Genomic DNA, 17,356 nt, shown 5'->3' with positions numbered 1-17,356 from the left:
GTGGCTAAAATTGTGGAAACCTTTTGGGGAAAGTGTATTTGCTAAAACTAGCTAATAACATCACTTTTTGTTTTTGGGGGGTAGTACCATAAAATTACATATCAATGGTAAGATAATTTAATCAAGAATGTAATGCAATAACTTTTATGAAGGATTTGCCATTAGAGTAGCAGTTACAGTATAAAGAAGAAAAGTGAATCACATACTCTTGTTTCCCCCAAAATAAGACATCCCCTGATAATAAGCCCAATCGGGCTTTTGAGTGCATGGCGATAAGGCTAAGTGCTTATTTCAGGGTTCAAAAAAATATAAGACAGGGTCTTATTTTCGGGGAAACACGGTAGAAAAAACGAGGTATGCAGAAATGATCACCACGTCAGTTAATACTTCATTGGTTAGCCTTTAGCATGAATTATGGCCTAACAATATCTTCCCATGCAGTGAATCAAGACTTTGAGTTCTGCAGCTGTTATCATGTGAAACCAAGATTGAAGGATGGCTTCTATTAACTGGGTTTTATTGCTGGGTCGCTTCTGACTAACAAGTTTCTTTAGTCGGCTCCCTAGATTTTCAATTGGGTGAAGGTCTGGGCTATTCCCAAGCCGTTCCAGCAGTAGAATAGGATTATCTTGAATAAGTGGTGTTATTAGCCACCAAACCTCAAAAATAGATTTTTCCCCAAAAGTTTCAGAAGAAAACAGAACGTTTAATTCAACTACATATGCCAGTTTTGTGGCTGCTCAAGAAATAGTCAGGCACGGGAAGGGTTTTGTGGCTCCCGGTGTTTTCTTTTCTGTGGGAAAGGGGTCCAAATGGCTCTTTGAGTTTTCCAGGTTGCAGACCCCTGATCTAGAAGCATTTGAAATGTGGATTTACAGGCGGCTGTTACATATAAACTGGGTTGACAAAATCAGAAATGAGGAGGTGATAAGCCGCCTGGGAAAGCCAAGGGAAATCATCAAAAAAAGCCTCTGATGATTGTGCGGCTTAGCTGGGATGGTCAGAGGCCTTTTATTACCTATTAAAAGCATGGCTTGACTCTCCCTTTTAATTTGCTTTTAGTTTTATATAAATTGGGTGTTTTTAAATTCGTTTTTTGAGCCAAAATTATTTAATGTACTTTTAATTGGTTTTTTAAGTTTTGTATGATGTATTTTTATCTTGTGCCTGTTCACCGCCCTGAGTCCTTCGGGAATAGGGCGGTATATAAATTGAATAAAATAAATAAATAAATAAATAATTTTTTTACAACCTCTTTGGCTGAAGGTTGTAGAAAAAACACTTTTAAAAGAAAAAAAAAAGCCTCTGACGATCAGGCAACTCAGGTGGGATTGTCAGGGCCTTTTAAAAGCATTTTTTTTACAACTTCTTTGGCCGAAGAGGTTGCAGAAAAAAATGCTTTTAAATTTTTTTTTTAAAAAAAGTAGGTCACGCCTACCCAGTCGCATTATCCCCCCCACCAAGCCACGCCCACAGAACCGGTAGTAACAAATTTTACATTTCACCACTGGTTTCTACCATTGATTTTGCCTGTCGGAAACCAGTGGGGAAGGTCACAAATATCAATAGCCCTTAGACTTATATGCTTATATAGGAGGGGAGGCTAAGTCAATCTTGAGCCTGGTGAGATTCAAACTGCTGGCAGTTGGCAGAGTTAGCCTGCAATGTTGCATTGTAACCACTGTGCACCATGGAAGGAAGAAAGGCAGGCAGGCAGGCAGGCAGGCAGGAATAGCAATAGGAATAGCCCTTAGACTTATATACCGCTTCACAGTGCTTTCCATCCCTCTCTAAGCAGTTTAGAGAGTCAGCCTCTTGCCCCCAACAATCTGGGTCCTCATTTTACCCACTTCGGAAGGACGAAAGGCTGAGTCAACCTTGAGCCTGGTGAGATTTGAACTGCTGGCAGTGGGCAGAGGAAAAGGAAGGAAGGAACAGGGAAAAGGAAGAATAGCAATAGCCCTATAGACTTATATAACGTTTCACAGTGCTTTCCATCCCTCTCTAAGCAGTTTACAGAGTCAGCCTCTTGCCCCCAACAATTTGGGTTCTCATTTTACCCACCTCAGAACGATGGAAGGCTGAGTCAATCTTGAGCCAGTGAGAGTCGAACTGCTGGCAATCGGCTAAATTAGCCTGCAATACTGCCTTCTAACCACTGCGCCACCACTGCTATCTTAACCATCACCTGACCCTGCAACTATTATAAATACCTGCCTGTTGCCAAGTGTCCAAATTTTGATCACGCGTTATTGAGGTGGCAAGATACTTTTTTCAGTCTCATTGTAACTTCGGTCGTTAAAACAAACGGTCGTTAAGTCGAGGACTGTCGGCTATTGCTTTTGCCCAAAAGGAATTCGCCCTTCTTTAAGAGGGTACAAATGTAGAACGGAGATCTAGGAACGAGGTGCTTAAGTGAGGGTCACTCACGTTGATGCCAAAATCCGGCGACGTGGCACTCCAGATGCCCCCGATGCTGGCAGCGGCCAGCATGGCCTCCACGGCGTGGATCCCGTTGGGCAGGTAACCTGAAACGGTTGCAAAAACGGAAGAGGGAGGATGGATCTTAGCTTCAGACACCAAGGGATCAAGAAAGTAAAAGCCACATCAGATCAGATCATCCAAAGCGGGGGTTGGGGGGCGGGTTTAAACTCAAGGCCCGCGGAGTGCTTAAATCTGGCCCATGGGGGCGGTGTGGAAATAACAAAGGACCGGCCCACGGTGCCTGTGGCAGCCAAAATGGGGTGCATGGGGGGGGGGCGGCACCCCGTGCGGCCCGTTTTTGGCCTGGACGGCCTCCTGAAGCATTTGCCAGCCAAAACGGGGCAAGGGGGGGGCACATGCGGCCCCAGCACAGCCTGCTTTGGCTGGCAAAGTGCTTCAGGAGGCCGTACAGCTGGCAGAAAACGCGCAGAGAACTACAATGCTGATCCGGCCCACGAAGAAATCCAGTTTGAAACCTCTGGATCAGTGATGAAATGTAAAATTTGTTACTACCGGTTCTGTGGGCGTGGCTTGGGGGGGTTAATATGACTGAGTGGGCGTGGCCAACTTTTTTTTTTTTTTTTTTTTTTTACTTTTAAAAGCATTTTTTCTACAACCTTAAGAGGTTGCAGGAAAAAAATGCTTTTAAAAGCCTCTGATGATACCAGCTGACTTGCCTGATCGGCAAAGGCTTTCTTTCCTTTTTAAAAAATTTTTTCTATAACCTCTTCGGCCGAAGAGGTTGTAGAAAAAAATGCTTTTAAAAGCCTCTGATGATCCCAGCTGAACCGCGCGATCATCAGAGGCTTTTTTTTATTTAACTTTTAAAAGCATTTTTTTCGGCCAAAGAGGTTGTAGAAAAAATGCTTTTAAAAATAAAAAAAAAAACCTCTGATGATTGTGCGGCTCAGCTGGGCAATGGGGGGGCGGCAGGGATTTTTACTACCGGTTCTCCGAATCACCCACTTCCATCGCTACCAGATTGGGCGATCCGGTCCGAACCGGGAGCATTTCACCCCTGCTCTGGATCCAAAGCAGTAATGGGTTTCAAATTCCGGCACTACCGGTTCTCTATCGGTTGTGCGCGCTCGCAAAGCAAGCATCTGGCACTTCTGCGCATGCACAGAGCTTTTTTGATGACGTCTGGGTAGGTGGGCGGAACCTTTCACCGCCGCCACTACCGGTTCGCGCGAACCAGGAGCAACTCACCACTGATCCAAAGGCCCCCAAACCATCCGTGATGTCTCTTAAGATGTATATATTGCATCATCGTTTCTTCCTGCCGACTCCCCCGACAGGTAACGCAACCCAGGTGAGTTGCACAAAAGGCAAGAAGTTTGCACAACCCCAAACCAAGGCTGGGAAGAGGAAGGGGAAGCCCCACATCTTCCCCTTCTCTTTTAAGAAGCCCACCAACCCATCCGGCTAACCAGGAAGAAGAAGCTGTACCCAGGCGGTCCTCAAGATCCTGGGAAATTTTTAGGTTTGGAGCAGGCTGGGATCCCTCAAGGGGGAACCAGGAATGGTTGCAGGCACCCAGCCCCCAAACTGGTCCATCGGGCTCGGTGGCACATTTTGAAACCCAACGGGAAACCTGAACTTCATCTCCTTACTAGGCCAAGGGATAGTCCTCAGATCAAGCCTGGCTGGTTCGAGCCACAAAGCTCAGTTGCGTAAGTCACAACGAGTAAGCTTGACAATCCTGCTCAACCAAGACCAGAAAAATCATACTATGGTTAATAGAGTTAATCCTCTACTTACAACCAAAACGGGAGTAGTTCCATTGCTAAGCAAAATGTTAAGTGAGTCATATCTGATTTTGGTTAGATTAGTTGAACAGAGTTGGGAGGGACCTTGTAGGTCATCTAGTCCAACCCCCCGCCCAAGCAGCAGACCCTACACCATTTCTGACAGATGGCAGTCCAGTCTCTTCTTGGAAGCCTCCAGTGATGAAGCTCCCACAACTTCTGAAGGCAACTTCTGTTCCATTGGTTGACTGTTCTCACGGTCAGAAAATTCCTCCTCATTTCCAGGTTGAATCTCTCCTTGATCAGTTTCCATCCATTATTCATTTTCTGGCCTTTGGGTGCTTTGGAAAATAGCTTGACCCCCTTCGTCCTCTCTAGGGCAGCCCCTCAAGTATTGGAAGATGCTATCCTGTCTCCCTGTGGGAGCTTCACCATTGGAGGCCTTCAAGAAGAGACTGGACTGCCATCTGTCAGAAATGGTGTAGGGTCTTCCGCTTGGGCGAGGGGTTGGACTACATGACCTTCGGGAAACTTTTCGGCACCGAGTGCCAAAACGGGAGTGTGCACACACTCGTGGGGGAGCACCAGAAACCGGAAGAACAGTTTTCCTGAGCGCATACATGCACCAGGGGAAGCTGGTCTTCTGATTTCTGGCATGCGCGCTGGTCACTTGGTCCTTTGGTTTCTGGCACGCACGCATGCGCAAAGACCAGCTGGCTGGCGCACACACATGCGCCAGAAACTGGAAAAACAGATGACTGGCGGAATGCAGAAGAGCAACAGGCGATGGCTGGCATACCCAGAGAGATGGCTTTTTGCGTGCCACTTCCAGCACGCGTGCTATAGGACCTATAAAGTCCCTTCCAACTCTGCTATTTTATTCTTCGGTGGTGTTGCAACTTCGAACAGTCACTAAAGGAGTGGTTTTAAAGCGAGGACTACCTCTAATGCACATTTTATTTATTTTTTATTTTATATCAAATTTATATACCGCCCTTCTCCCCGAGGACTCAGGGCGGTGTACAGCCAAATAAAAACATTTAAAAGTGTTAAGCCAGCCCTGTTTGCTGAAAAGGGCACGGCGGAAGGCACCGAGGTCTTGGATTCTCCTTATCTCTGGGGGCAGTTGGTTCCAGAGGGTAGGTGCCCTCACAGAGAAGGCCCTCCCCCTGGGGGTCACCAGCCTGCATTGTTTGGCTGATGGCACCCCGAGGAGGCCCTCTCTGTGGGAGCGCACGGGTCGATGGGAGGCCGTCGGTAGCAGCAGGCGGTCTCGAAGATAACTAGGTCCTATGCCATGGAGCGCTTTAAAGGTGGTAACCAACACCTTGAAGCGCACCCGGAAGACCACTGGGAGCCAGTGCAGCTCGCGCAGGAGAGGTGTTGTATGGCATGACTCTGAATTCAGTGTGAAAACGCTAAACTTCTAACTTCTAACCTTACTTTGGAAGCATCCCAAACCTGCTCTGAAACCGTTCCAGCAAAATCAACCCACAGGATGAATGAGGACTAGACATACTGTAAATATGGGTTACGTTGCCACATATCATATATATATATATTTATATATATATATATATATATATATATATATATATATATATATATATATATGGGCAGTTCTCAGCCTCACCACCCCTCGTTACTCAAGACCTTCTCAAAGGGGAAAACCCAATGTAACCTGATGCAAGAGGTGCCAATGGCTGCATTGCAACACAAAGGACAATGGAGCAACGGACCCGATGACACAACAGCAGGTTAAACCACAAGGTATCAACTGCCCATTTTATTTATTTATTTATTTATTTATTTATTTATTTATTTATTTATTTATTTATTTATTTATTTATTTATTTATTTATTTATTTATTTATTTAATTTATTTTATTTATTTTATTTATTTTTATTTATTTAATTTTTATATCGCCCTGCTCCTGAAGGACTCAGGGCGGAGCACAGCCAAAAAATAAAACCAACAAATATATAAAAGTTTTAAAAACCAGTTAAAAAAAACATATTAAATAATCTGGCCACCACGTGTTAAAAACAAAAACAACCCGTTAAAATTTAGTATTTAGGCCAGCCCAGCTTGATGAAATAATAGCGTCTTGAGGGCTCGGCGAAAGGTGCGTAGGTCAGGGATCATATGTATCTCCGGGGGCAATTCGTTCCAGAGGGCAGGTGCCCCCACAGAGAAGGCTCTCCCCCTGGGGGTCACCAGTCAGCATTGTTTGACCAACGGCACCCTGGGGAGTCCCTCTCTGTGGGAGCATACTGGCCGGCGGGAGGCTATCGGTGGCAGAAGGCGATCTCGTAAGTACCTAGGTCCTAAGCCATGGAGCGCTTTAAAGACGGTAACAAGCACCTTGAATCGCACCCGGAAGACCACTGGGAGCCAGTGCAGCTCACGCAGGAACGGTGTTACATGGGTGCGCCGAGTCGCTCCCATAATCACCCGCGCGGCCGCATTCTGGACCAGTTGGAGCCTCCAAGTGCTCTTCAAGGGGAGCCCCATGTAGAGACCATTATAGTAGTCCAGACAGGAAGTGACGAGGGCGTGAGTGACTGTGCGCAAGGCGTCCCGGTCCAGAAAGGGACGCAACTGGTGTATCAGGCGAACCTGATAAAAAGCCCCCCTGGCCATAGCCGTCACATGATCTTCTAAAGACAGCCGTGCATCCAGGAGGACACCCAAGTTACGAGCCCTCTCCGTGGGGGCCAATGACTCGCCCCCAATAGTCAGCAATGGAGCCAGTTGGCTAAACCGGGACGCCTGGAACCACAGCCACTCGGTCTTGGAGGGGTTGAAGCTCCAAGAGCTTCTTTCTTAACTTTTGAAGGCAGAAGAAGGTCAAACGGAGGCCTGTGGTTTGTGTAAGAGGTGAACAAGCAACACGACTGGCAATTTTCCTCCTATGTGGGGTCCTTGGTGCTCCCTAAGTTTGGTGGTTTTCTTGCAGACGTTTGTTTCATGACCGAACCAGGTAACATCACCGGTGCATGGTAACCTGGTTTGGTCATGAAACGCCTACAAGAAAACCATCAACCTCAGGGAGCACCAAGGACCCCACAGTCCTCCTCCTCTCCACAACCCCCCTCCCTTCTAGCACTGATATTGTTACCTAGTTTGGTCATAAAACGCCTACAAGAAAACCATCAAACTCAGGGAGCACCAAGGATCCCACAGTCATCCTCCTCTTCTCTTCCTCCACTTCACAATCCTCCTCCCTCCAGCACTGATGATGTTACCTAGTTGGGTCATGAAACGTCTGCAAGAAAACTATTAAACTCAAGGAGCACCAAGGGCCCCCAAACAGTCCTCCTCTTACTCCTCCTCCCACCTCCTCCTCCACTCTGTAAACCCCACTCCCTCCTAGCACTGATGATGTTACCTAGCTGGGTCATGAAATTTATTTATTTATTTATTTATTTGTTTTAATTTGTATACTGCCCTCCTCCAACAGGACTCAGGGCGGTGAACAGCCAGAATAAAAACAGAACATACAAAATTTAAAAACAGTTTAAAAATAATTAAATATTTTTGGCCACAATTTAAAATAACCCAATTAAAATCAATTAAATTTAACCAAAATGCTGCAAGAAAAGCACCAAGCTCAGAGAGCACCAAGGAGCCCACACTCCTCCTCCTCCTTCCCTTCTCTCCACAAACCCCTCTCCCTTCTAACATCTGATGATGTTCACTGTTGTGGTTAATGAAACATCTCGCAAGAAAACCACCAGGCTCAGAGATCACCAAGGACCCCACAATTCAATCCTGATCTACAAAGATTATCTTCTTCTATTTTTCTTCCTCTTCTTCTTCCATTCTGGACAGCTCCACCTCCAGCCCAAACATGCATTCTTAAGGCCCTTTCAGAAGTTACAAATGTAATTTCTATCCCATATTTTTTTTTTTAATTTGATTTATATGCCGCCCTTCTCCGGAGACTCAGGGTGGCTTACAATGCGTTAAGCAAAAGCCTTCATACTTTTGTATATTTATACAAAGTCAGCTTATTGCCTCCACAATAAGCTGACTTTATTGCTGCCATTTTGCTAGTTCTATTGTATAACCAAAGCTTTTTGCCCAGGCTATCATTGTTTCCTTCACTAGTTCTTCTTCTAATTTAATACTCAGTAAATAGCTTTTTTTCTATAGTTTTTTTCTAATCATCCTCTCTTCTGTTTCTGTTCGTATCTTATCTAATTCTGTCAACTCCTTATAAAAACCATATAATTTAGCATCTTTTAACATATGCGGTAGATATGTGTAGAAGCTAGAAAATATTGGATAAAAATATGGACGTGGCTGGAAAAGATGATACAACAACATATTGATCTGAAACCTGAAGTATTTCTGTTGGGGAGCTTACCAGAAACTTATGGTAAAGAAAATGTATATTTGGTTATTCATGTAATAACCGCAGCTAGAATTGTATTTGCACAAAATTGGAAAAGTGAAGAGATTCCTACAGAGGAGAATATGATAAGGAAAATATTAGAATGTGCAGAAATGAATAGATTTAACACTGGCAATTAAAGAGAAAGAACAAACTGGTTACTATGCGACATGGGAAACATTTTATCAGTGGTTAGAGGGCGAATATAAAAGTTAGCAATAAAAGTATATTTTACTCATCATAAAAGTTGAGTAAAATATAGAAAATAGTTAATAGAGTTAAGCAAATTAAGAAGAGGATGTAAAGTATTCGATATTTAATGTATTGGTATTGAGTTAGGAATAGATTAAATAATGAATATGATTGCAAACTTTAATTGTTATTGCACAAACATTGGTTCCCAGACGATACACCGTTTAATGGAAGATGGATTATTTATACTAAAATAAAATAAATAAAAAACTATACATATATAATCTCTACATGGGGCTCCCCTTAAAAAGCACCCGGAGGCTCCAACTGGTCCAGAATGTAGCCGCGCGGGTGATTATGGGCGCAGCTCGTTACGCCCATGTAACACCTCTCCTACGCGAGCTGCACTGGCTCTTCCGGGTGCGATTCAAGGTGTTAGTTATCACCTTTAAAGCGCTCCATGGCTTAGGACCTGGGTACCTACGAGACCGTCTTTTGCCACCAATAGCCTCCCACCAACCAGTTCGTTCTCACAGGGAGGGACTACTCAGGGTACCGTCAGTCAAATTATGCCGACTGGTGACTCCCGGGGGAAGGGCCTTCTCTGTGGGGGCTCCAACCCTTTGGAATGAACTGCCCCCGGAGATACGGTATATCCCTGATCTCCGTGCTTTCTGCCGTGCCCTCAAGACCCTGATGTTCCAACAGGCGGGGCTAAACGTACGAACATGTGAATGATTTTTTTAAAATGTTATCTAATTTTAGGTTCTATTTAATTGGGCCAAACTATGTTATAATAATAATTTTAATTAGCAATTTTATGATTTTTGTGTATCTATATTTTTCTTGACTGTACACCGCCTTGAGTCCTACGGGAGAAAGGCGGTATAGAAATATAATAAATAAATAAATAAATAAATAAATAAATAAATAAATAAATAAATAAATTCGCCTAATATATATATTAGGCGAAAGGATGCAGTATGCTCCCTTCCACATGCTGGTGCTTCGATAGAAAAACACTTAATCTCTCCCTTGGCTCAAGATGATGGAGGAGAACTTGTGGCTCAGAGTTTAATACAACTGCCTAACATGCAGGCAGCCCAAGTTCGAATCCAAGTAAGGGTATGGCTAGCTGATGAGAGCTAAATAGCTTGAAATAGATCTATACTAGTCTCCCTTTATTTCTTTATCAGCGAAATATAAATTTGGTATAAAAAGGGTTTGTGGGTGAATGTGACTGCTTGAGGGCTCCTGGAAGGTTCAGCCAAGGCTCCCACACTTTCTTTGGTTAAACGGGACCCGTTTTTCACCTGTCATTTATTGCAAGAGTTTTGATTTCAAATGACCCATCAAGTTTTTCTCGTCCCGTCTCAGCAACACTTGGCTAAAAGTCACCCAACCTGTCTTTCACGCGCGTCTTCCTTCCTGCAGAGCTCCTTAAGGAGGCCAGGTCTCGATGTTTGCACATCCTGGTTGAAAGAAAGAATTGCCAGGAGGAGAAAGGTGAACTCACCCACAACTCGGTCTCCGGGCTGCACCCCCAACTTCCTCATGGCCGCAGCGTACAAAGCCACCCGGTGCCTCAGATCTTCAAAGGTCACTTTTTCGATCTCTTCCTTGCCTTCCCCTGGGGAGGAAACAAGATCAGGTCCAGTCACAGGTTGGCAGCAAGAAGTCAAAACAAATCATAGATTAACCCAGGGGTGAAATTCAAATCGTTTTACTACCGGTTCTGTGGGCGTGGCTTGGTGGGTGGGGTGCGGCTTGGTGGGCGTGGCCGGGGAAGGATACTGCAAAATTCCCATTCCCTCCCCACTCCTGGGGGAAGGATACTGCAAAATTCCCATTCCCTCCCCACTCCAGGAAGATACTGTAAAATCTCCATTCCCACCCCATTCCTGGGGAAGGATACTGTAAAATATCCATTCCCTCCCCACTCCAGGGAAAGGATACTGCAAAATCCCCATTCCCTCCCCACTCCAGGGAAAGGATATTGCAAAATCCTCATTCCCTCCCCACTCCTGGGAGAAGGATATTGCAAAATCCCCATTCCCTCCTCACTCCTGGGAGAAGGATATTGCAAAATCCTCATTCCCTCCCCACTCCTGGGAGAAGGATATTGCAAAATCCCCATTCCCTCCTCACTCCTGGGGGAAGGATATTGCAAAATCCCCATTCCCACCCCACTCCTGGGGGAAGGATATTACAAAATCCCCATTCCCACCCCACTCTGGGGCCAGCCAGAGGTGGTATTTGCCGGTTCTCCGAACTACTCAAAATTTCCGCTACCTGTTCTCCAGAACCTGTCAGAACCAGCTGGATTCCACCCCTGTATTCATCTCTGAAGACATTAGCAGGCTCGAAGTCTGGATGATATGGGCCAGCCAACTAGTTGTTGGATGCACAAAACCCACAATCTTCTTCACGGGCATCCTAAAACCACCACCGTTGGGTTTTTTCCCAACTGTTGCTTGTGACACAGTCCAACCTTCACACCTTCAAATTTAATCCAGGGTGGGTTTTTTTTTTTTTTTCTTTCTCAGGTTCCAAAAATAATTACTAGGGCAAGAACAGGCAATGTGTCCTGATTGTTCTCGCGCATCGTTACTAAGTCCACACAACACAACTTGCAAAATTCTTTGGCTGGGGGAGAAGCGGCCGAGAGGGGGGTCTGGCTGGGGCCTAAAAGGGTCTTTAGCAGACTGGAGAACATCCAGGTGTGCAAAGGAGCGGCATGCAAGATGCATGAACTGCATGTCTGCAGCGGTACTTAAAGGGGTGGCCCGAGAAAGTTTGGGGCGATGATGATGTGGCGAAGAAGTTCCCTGGCCTTCTGCAACTCCAGCTACCAAGGGAGAGAGCGGGGGGGGGGGGGGAATCCAGACACCCCCCAAAGGGGAAAAAAAAGAGACACCCACACAACCCCAGCACGCACAACGGCGAGGGGTTTTTGGGAGACAGGAAGTAATCCTGCATCCTCTAATGAAAGAGCCGTTGGATTGGGTGGAGGAATGCTTGAGAAGGATTTTTTTTTTTTAAAGAGGAGGCAGGGATGGGAGACCACAAGGAAATCCCGCCCAGTAAACCAGAGTGGGGTTCCTAAAAGATAACTGGAAAAATTATTCCCGCAGGACTGCTAATAATTAAGACGAGGGAGAGGGGGGGGGAGAGAGAAAGGGAGAGAAAGAGAGCGGGAGAGAGAGTGGAAGGGAGGGAGAAAGAGAGGGAGGGAGAGAGAGAAAGAAAGAGGGAGGGAGAGAGATTAAGAGAGCGGGAGGGAAGGAGAGAGAGGGAGGGAGAAAGAGAGGGAGGGAGGAAGAGAAAAAGGGAGGGAGAAAGGGAGAGGGAAGAAGAGAAGGAGAAAGAGGGAGGGAGGGAAGGAGAGAGAAAGGGAAAGGGAGGGAGAGAAAGAGGGAGAGAGAGGGGGAAAGAGGCAGAGGCAGAGAGATGTGAATAGTCGTAGATCCAGCAATTACGAAGATTCGCACGGGGGACTTACGTGCGGCATACAGGGCGATTTTATCGTTCTCCTCGTGCTTCAGAAGGTTTTCGGCATAGTTTAAACGGCTGCCTTTAAACCATTCGGGAACATCCGCAATGCTCTTGGAGAGATCAATCACCTGGTGGGAAGACATCCAGCATCCTTAACAGAAAACTCCGCAGCCATGTAGGGCATAAAGGATCAATATTATGAGGGTCTTTCTCTGCCCCTCCTCACCATCTGGGGGGTGGGGGGTTCTCCATTAAGTTCAGTTAGACGGATGCATTTCCCCCCTCCCCTTGAAAAAACAGGATCAGACTGGGTTATTACTGGGATGGAGCACCCCCAGTAAATCCAACACGATGGGCACATTAAAAAAAAAGTCCTTTGGAAGAAGGCATTGGTTGCCTTCTGCTAAGAAAACTACAGGTAGTCCTCAAACTTATTTATTTATTATTTTATTTTATTAAATTTCTATACCGCCCTTCTCCCGAAGGACTCAGGGTGGTGAACAGCCAGAAGATAAAACACAGGAAATACAAAATCTAAATTAAATTAAAACAAATTAAATAATTTAGGCTGAATTTTAAAATACCCCATAATTAAACAGATTAAAAATTTACGTTTAAAATTTAAATTTAAAAGAGGAGATGATTTAGGCCAGGCCAGCTTGATGAAATAAAAACGTTTTAAGCGCGCGACGGAAGGTGCGAAGATCCGGGATCCTCCGTATCTCCGGGGGGAGCTCGTTCCAGATTGTAGGTGCCCCCACAGAGAAGGCTCTCCCCCTGGGGGCTGCCAGTCGACATTGTTTGGCCAACGGCACCCGGAGGAGCCCCTCTCTATGGGAGCGTACTGGCCGGTGGGAGGCTATTGGTGGTAGCAGGCGGTCCCGTAGATAACCAGGTCCTGAGCCATGGAGCGCTTTAAAGGTGGTAACCAAAACCTTGAAGCGCACCCGGAAGACCACCGGGAGCCAGTGCAGCTCGCGCAGGAGAGGTGTTACATGGGAGCTCCATGTTGCTCCCATAACCACCCGCGCGGCCGCACTCTGCGCCAGTTGGAGCCTCCGAGTGCTCCTCAAGGGGAGCCCCATGTAGAGAGCATTGCAATAGTTCAGACGGGAGGTGACGAGGGCATGAGTGACTGTGCGTAACGAGTCCCGATCCAGAAAGGGACGCAACTGGCGGATCAGCCGAACCTGATGAAAAATCCTCCCGGTTACGGCCATCAAGTGATCTTCTAAAGACAGCCGTGAATCCAGGAGGACGCCCAAGTTGCAAGCCCTTTCCATGGGGGCCAATGATTCACCCCCAATAGTCAGCGATGGCACCAGCTGACTATATCGGGACGTCGGAAACCACAGCCACTCTGTCTTGGATGGGTTGAGCCTGAGCCTGTTCCTCCCCATCCAGATCCGTACGGCCTCCAGGCACCGGGACATCACTTCAAGAGCATTGTTGGGGTGGTCTGGGGTGGAGATGTACAGCTGGGTGTCGTCAGCGTACTGATGGTACTTCACCCCAAAACCACGGATGATCTCGCCCAGCGGCTTCACATAAATGTTGAACAAAAGGGGCGAGAGGACCGATCCCTGCGGCACCCCACATATGGGGGGCCTTTAGCGTCCGTTTGAAGTTCTGACAGCACTAAAAGGAGTAACTTACGACGAGTCCTCGCATTTATGGCTGCCACAGCATCCCCAGAATCACATGGTAAAATTCCGGGCACTTGGCAGCTGTCACACATTTATGACGGTCACAGAGTCCCATAGTCGCCATTTGAGACTTCCCCATCTGGCTTCTGACAAGCAACATCAACGGGGAAGCTGCGAACACGCCATGGCTTGCTTAACAACTGTGACTCACTGAATGACCACGGCAAAAAAAAGAGGCCATAAAATCCAGCGATACCTCACATAATGTCCGCACCACTCAACGATGAATTTTCCAGTTTGTATTGCGGTCATAAGTTAACTTTACCTGACCTGGGAAAAACCACTAATTAAGGCCCAAACTCTTCATATTGTTGTGGCCCGTCAGTGGCCTGTGCAGATTGTAGCTGATTCAGACAGCGAGGAGGCTGGTGTGGTGCTACGCCAGCAGCCTGTGCAGTTGGCACTCGAGTCAGACAATGAGGAGGCTGGAGAAGATGTGGTGCCAGAGGCGGGGATTCAGCCAGGGCCTTCAGAACCTCCAGAAGCTCCCTTAAGTGTAGAGGATGAAGAGGAGGAGCCTCTTCTCGATGCACGGGTGCGCAGAGCTGCCAAAAGACAGGAGTGGCTCCTCAGGTGGAGGTCTTCTCAAGAGTAAGGCTTGGGGCTAATTGGCCACTCTCTTAGCCTATTTAAGGAGGAACACTGACTGAAGCAATTTGCAGGGAACAACTTTAATTCATTCTCCTTCGTGTCTTGATCTTAGTTCTTTGCAAATTGCTTCTGGGCTTTCTGCCAACTCTAGTAAGACTGTGATTACCTTATCCTAGAATTCTGGTAGGCTGTTAAGACAGTTCATTAACAGCCTTTGAATGATAAAGACTAAGTTATTTGAGTAAAATAAGCTTTGTATAGAGATTGTGTGTGCTGCGTTCTTTGGGGTCCGTAGCTGGGGCAAAACACATATATGAGTGGGAGGCTAGGAAACCCCCCAACCAGATTGGAAGTCAAGGAGGTCTTTTGACGCATCTTCCACGCATGGCTGAGAACACAACCTACATCCACCAACTTCAGCAGAACCTGGACTCAAAAGTCAACTTTGCAATGACCATGTTGGGGATCTACAGAGCTTCTCCCACGGTTGTCCCACAGGTGCTTTTTCAGGACTTTCTGGTTTTTTCTTTTGAAGACATTTCGCTTCTCATCCAAGAAGCTTCTTCAGCTCTGACTGGATGGTGGGGAATGGAAGGATTTATATTCCTTGCAGACAGCTGCTCATTTGCATCCTTTTAGAGAGTCCTTGAGGCCACTTGGTTTGTCTGTGTCCTCAGGGCCACCTAAATAGTGCAAATGGTTCCTGTAGTCTGCCATTTTTTCTCTCTCTGGAAATCCATTCCTACTCCCACACCATTCAAAGGGTCCTCATCCCAAATTGTATAGCTAAAAGTCTGCAGAGATTCTCAGTCATCCAGGTGCTTTTTCAGGTAAACCCTCCAAATGCTTCAACGACCCTCTAAAAGGATGCAAATGACCAGCAGTCTGCAAGGAATATAAATCCTTTCATTCCCCACTATCCTGTCAGAGCTGAAGAAGCTTCTTGGATGAGGAGCGAAATGTCTTCAAAAGAAAAAAAAAACCAGAAACTCCAGTTGCCTCCTGAAAAAAGCTCCTCTGGGACAACCGGGACCTGGATGACTGAGAATCTCTACAGACCTTTTAGCTATGCAATTTGGGATGAAGACCCCTGGAATGGTGTGGGAGTAGGAATGGATTTCCAGAGGAAAAAAGTGCAGACTACAGGAATCAGGAGCACTCTGAGGACACAGATAAACCTCCAAGTGGCCTCAGGGACTCTGTAAAAGGATGCAATTGACCAGCTGTCTGCAAGGAGTATAAATCCTTCCATTCCCCACCATCCAGTCAAGGCTGAAGAAGCTTCTTGGATATGAAGCGAAAGGTCTTCAAAGAAAAAACAAGGAAGTCCAGTTGCCTCCTGAAAAAAGTACATTTGGGACAACCATGACCTGGAGGACGGAGAATCTCTACAGGCTTTCTCCCATGGAGGAATTGTTGAAAAGGCCAGGAAAGTGGAGATACCGACTTGCCCAATGTTGGCAATGACCCCGTCATCCTTTGCTCACCGAAGCTGGAGAAGGCGGCCTACAATGAGGTGATGGTTACATCCACCCTCTTCTGCGTAACTCAGTCCCCAATTAGCCTGAATAATCGGTCGATCGAAAAACAGCTGTGTCCCAATATCTCCGGGGTTGCCACAAAGAAGAGAGGGAGTCAAGCTATTCTCCAAAGCGCCTGAGGGCAGGACAAGAAGCAAGGGATGGAAACTAATCCAGGAGAGAAGCAACCTTGGAATTAAGGAGGAATTTCCTAAGAGTGAGAACAATTAATCCGTGGAACAGAAGTTGCCTTTGAGAAGCTGTGGGTGCTCCATCCCTGGAAGTTTAAATAAGAGACTGGACAGCCATTTGTCTGAAATGGTATAGGGCAGTGATGGCTAACCATTTTGCCATCGCGTGCCAAAAGGGGGGGGAGAGACACGGGAGGGTCACACACGCCTGAGTCCATACCCATAATTCAATGCACCCTGCCCCCCGCGCATGCGACCCCACCACGCTCCCATCACTTTTGGCACGCGATGGCAAGGTAGGCCTGTTTTTCACCCTCCCCAGGCTCCAGAAGCTTTCTTGAAGCCTGGGGAGGGCAAAAACAGCCCCCCCACGAGGCCCTCTGGAGGCAGGAAATGGCCCGTTTCCCAACTTCCGGTGGGCCCTGAAGGCTCAAAAATCAGTTGGCCAGCGTGCTAATGCACGCTGGAGCTAAGCTAGGGCAATGCTCACATGCCCACCGATATGGCTCCGTGTGCCACCTGTGGCACACATGCCATAGGTTCACCATCACGGGTATAGGGTCTCCTGCCTGAGCAGGGGGCTGGACTAGAAGATCTCCAGGGCCCCTGCCAACTCTGTTATTCTGTCAGCTTACCTCATCATAAAGCCGAGAAAAGGCGATCCCGCTGAATTTCCAAAACTCTGCCCAGAAATCCGAATAATGCTGTACAGACCATTGGTAAAACTCGCTGTAGTTGGCTGGAAGCAAAACAAGACGAGCGTTAAAACCCCACATCATAATTATTTTCCTCAGAAAAGACCATTTGGCTGGTTGCCTAAACTGGCAGAATCCTTTCAACTCAGTTGAGACTCTACAGTAGTGGCCAAAATTGTGGGAACCTTTTGGGAAAAGTTGTATTTTCTAAAACGAGCTAATAACACCACTTTTTTTCGGAGTAGTACTATAAAATTATATATCAATGGGAAGATAATTTAATCAAGAATGTAATGCAATAACTTTTACGAAGGATTTGCCATTAGAATAGCAG

General features: G+C 46.5%; 1 protein-coding gene across 2 annotated transcripts in view; it reads right to left on the bottom strand.

The window, feature by feature from the left end:
* Positions 1-17,356, bottom strand: part of AACS (acetoacetyl-CoA synthetase) — a 62,446-nt gene that overhangs the window by 38,868 nt on the left and 6,222 nt on the right. For both annotated transcript variants that reach the window (XM_070951625.1, XM_070951624.1), the window contains exons 2-5: positions 16,963-17,066; positions 12,327-12,447; positions 10,341-10,454; positions 2,431-2,528 (exon numbers count right to left, since the gene is read on the bottom strand). In XM_070951625.1, the coding sequence (XP_070807726.1) occupies positions 2,431-2,528; positions 10,341-10,454; positions 12,327-12,447; positions 16,963-17,066 (437 nt within the window). The remainder of the gene's footprint in view (positions 1-2,430; positions 2,529-10,340; positions 10,455-12,326; positions 12,448-16,962; positions 17,067-17,356) is intronic.

The sequence above is a fragment of the Pituophis catenifer genome, unplaced genomic scaffold (genome assembly GCF_029215685.1).
Source record: "Pituophis catenifer annectens isolate HBS135680 unplaced genomic scaffold, rPitCat1.0.hap2 SCAF_10, whole genome shotgun sequence".
Taxonomy (NCBI): Eukaryota; Metazoa; Chordata; class Lepidosauria; order Squamata; family Colubridae; genus Pituophis; species Pituophis catenifer.
The sequence above is the reverse complement of the archived record's forward strand: the minus strand, read 5'-3'. Positions and strand labels throughout refer to the sequence as shown.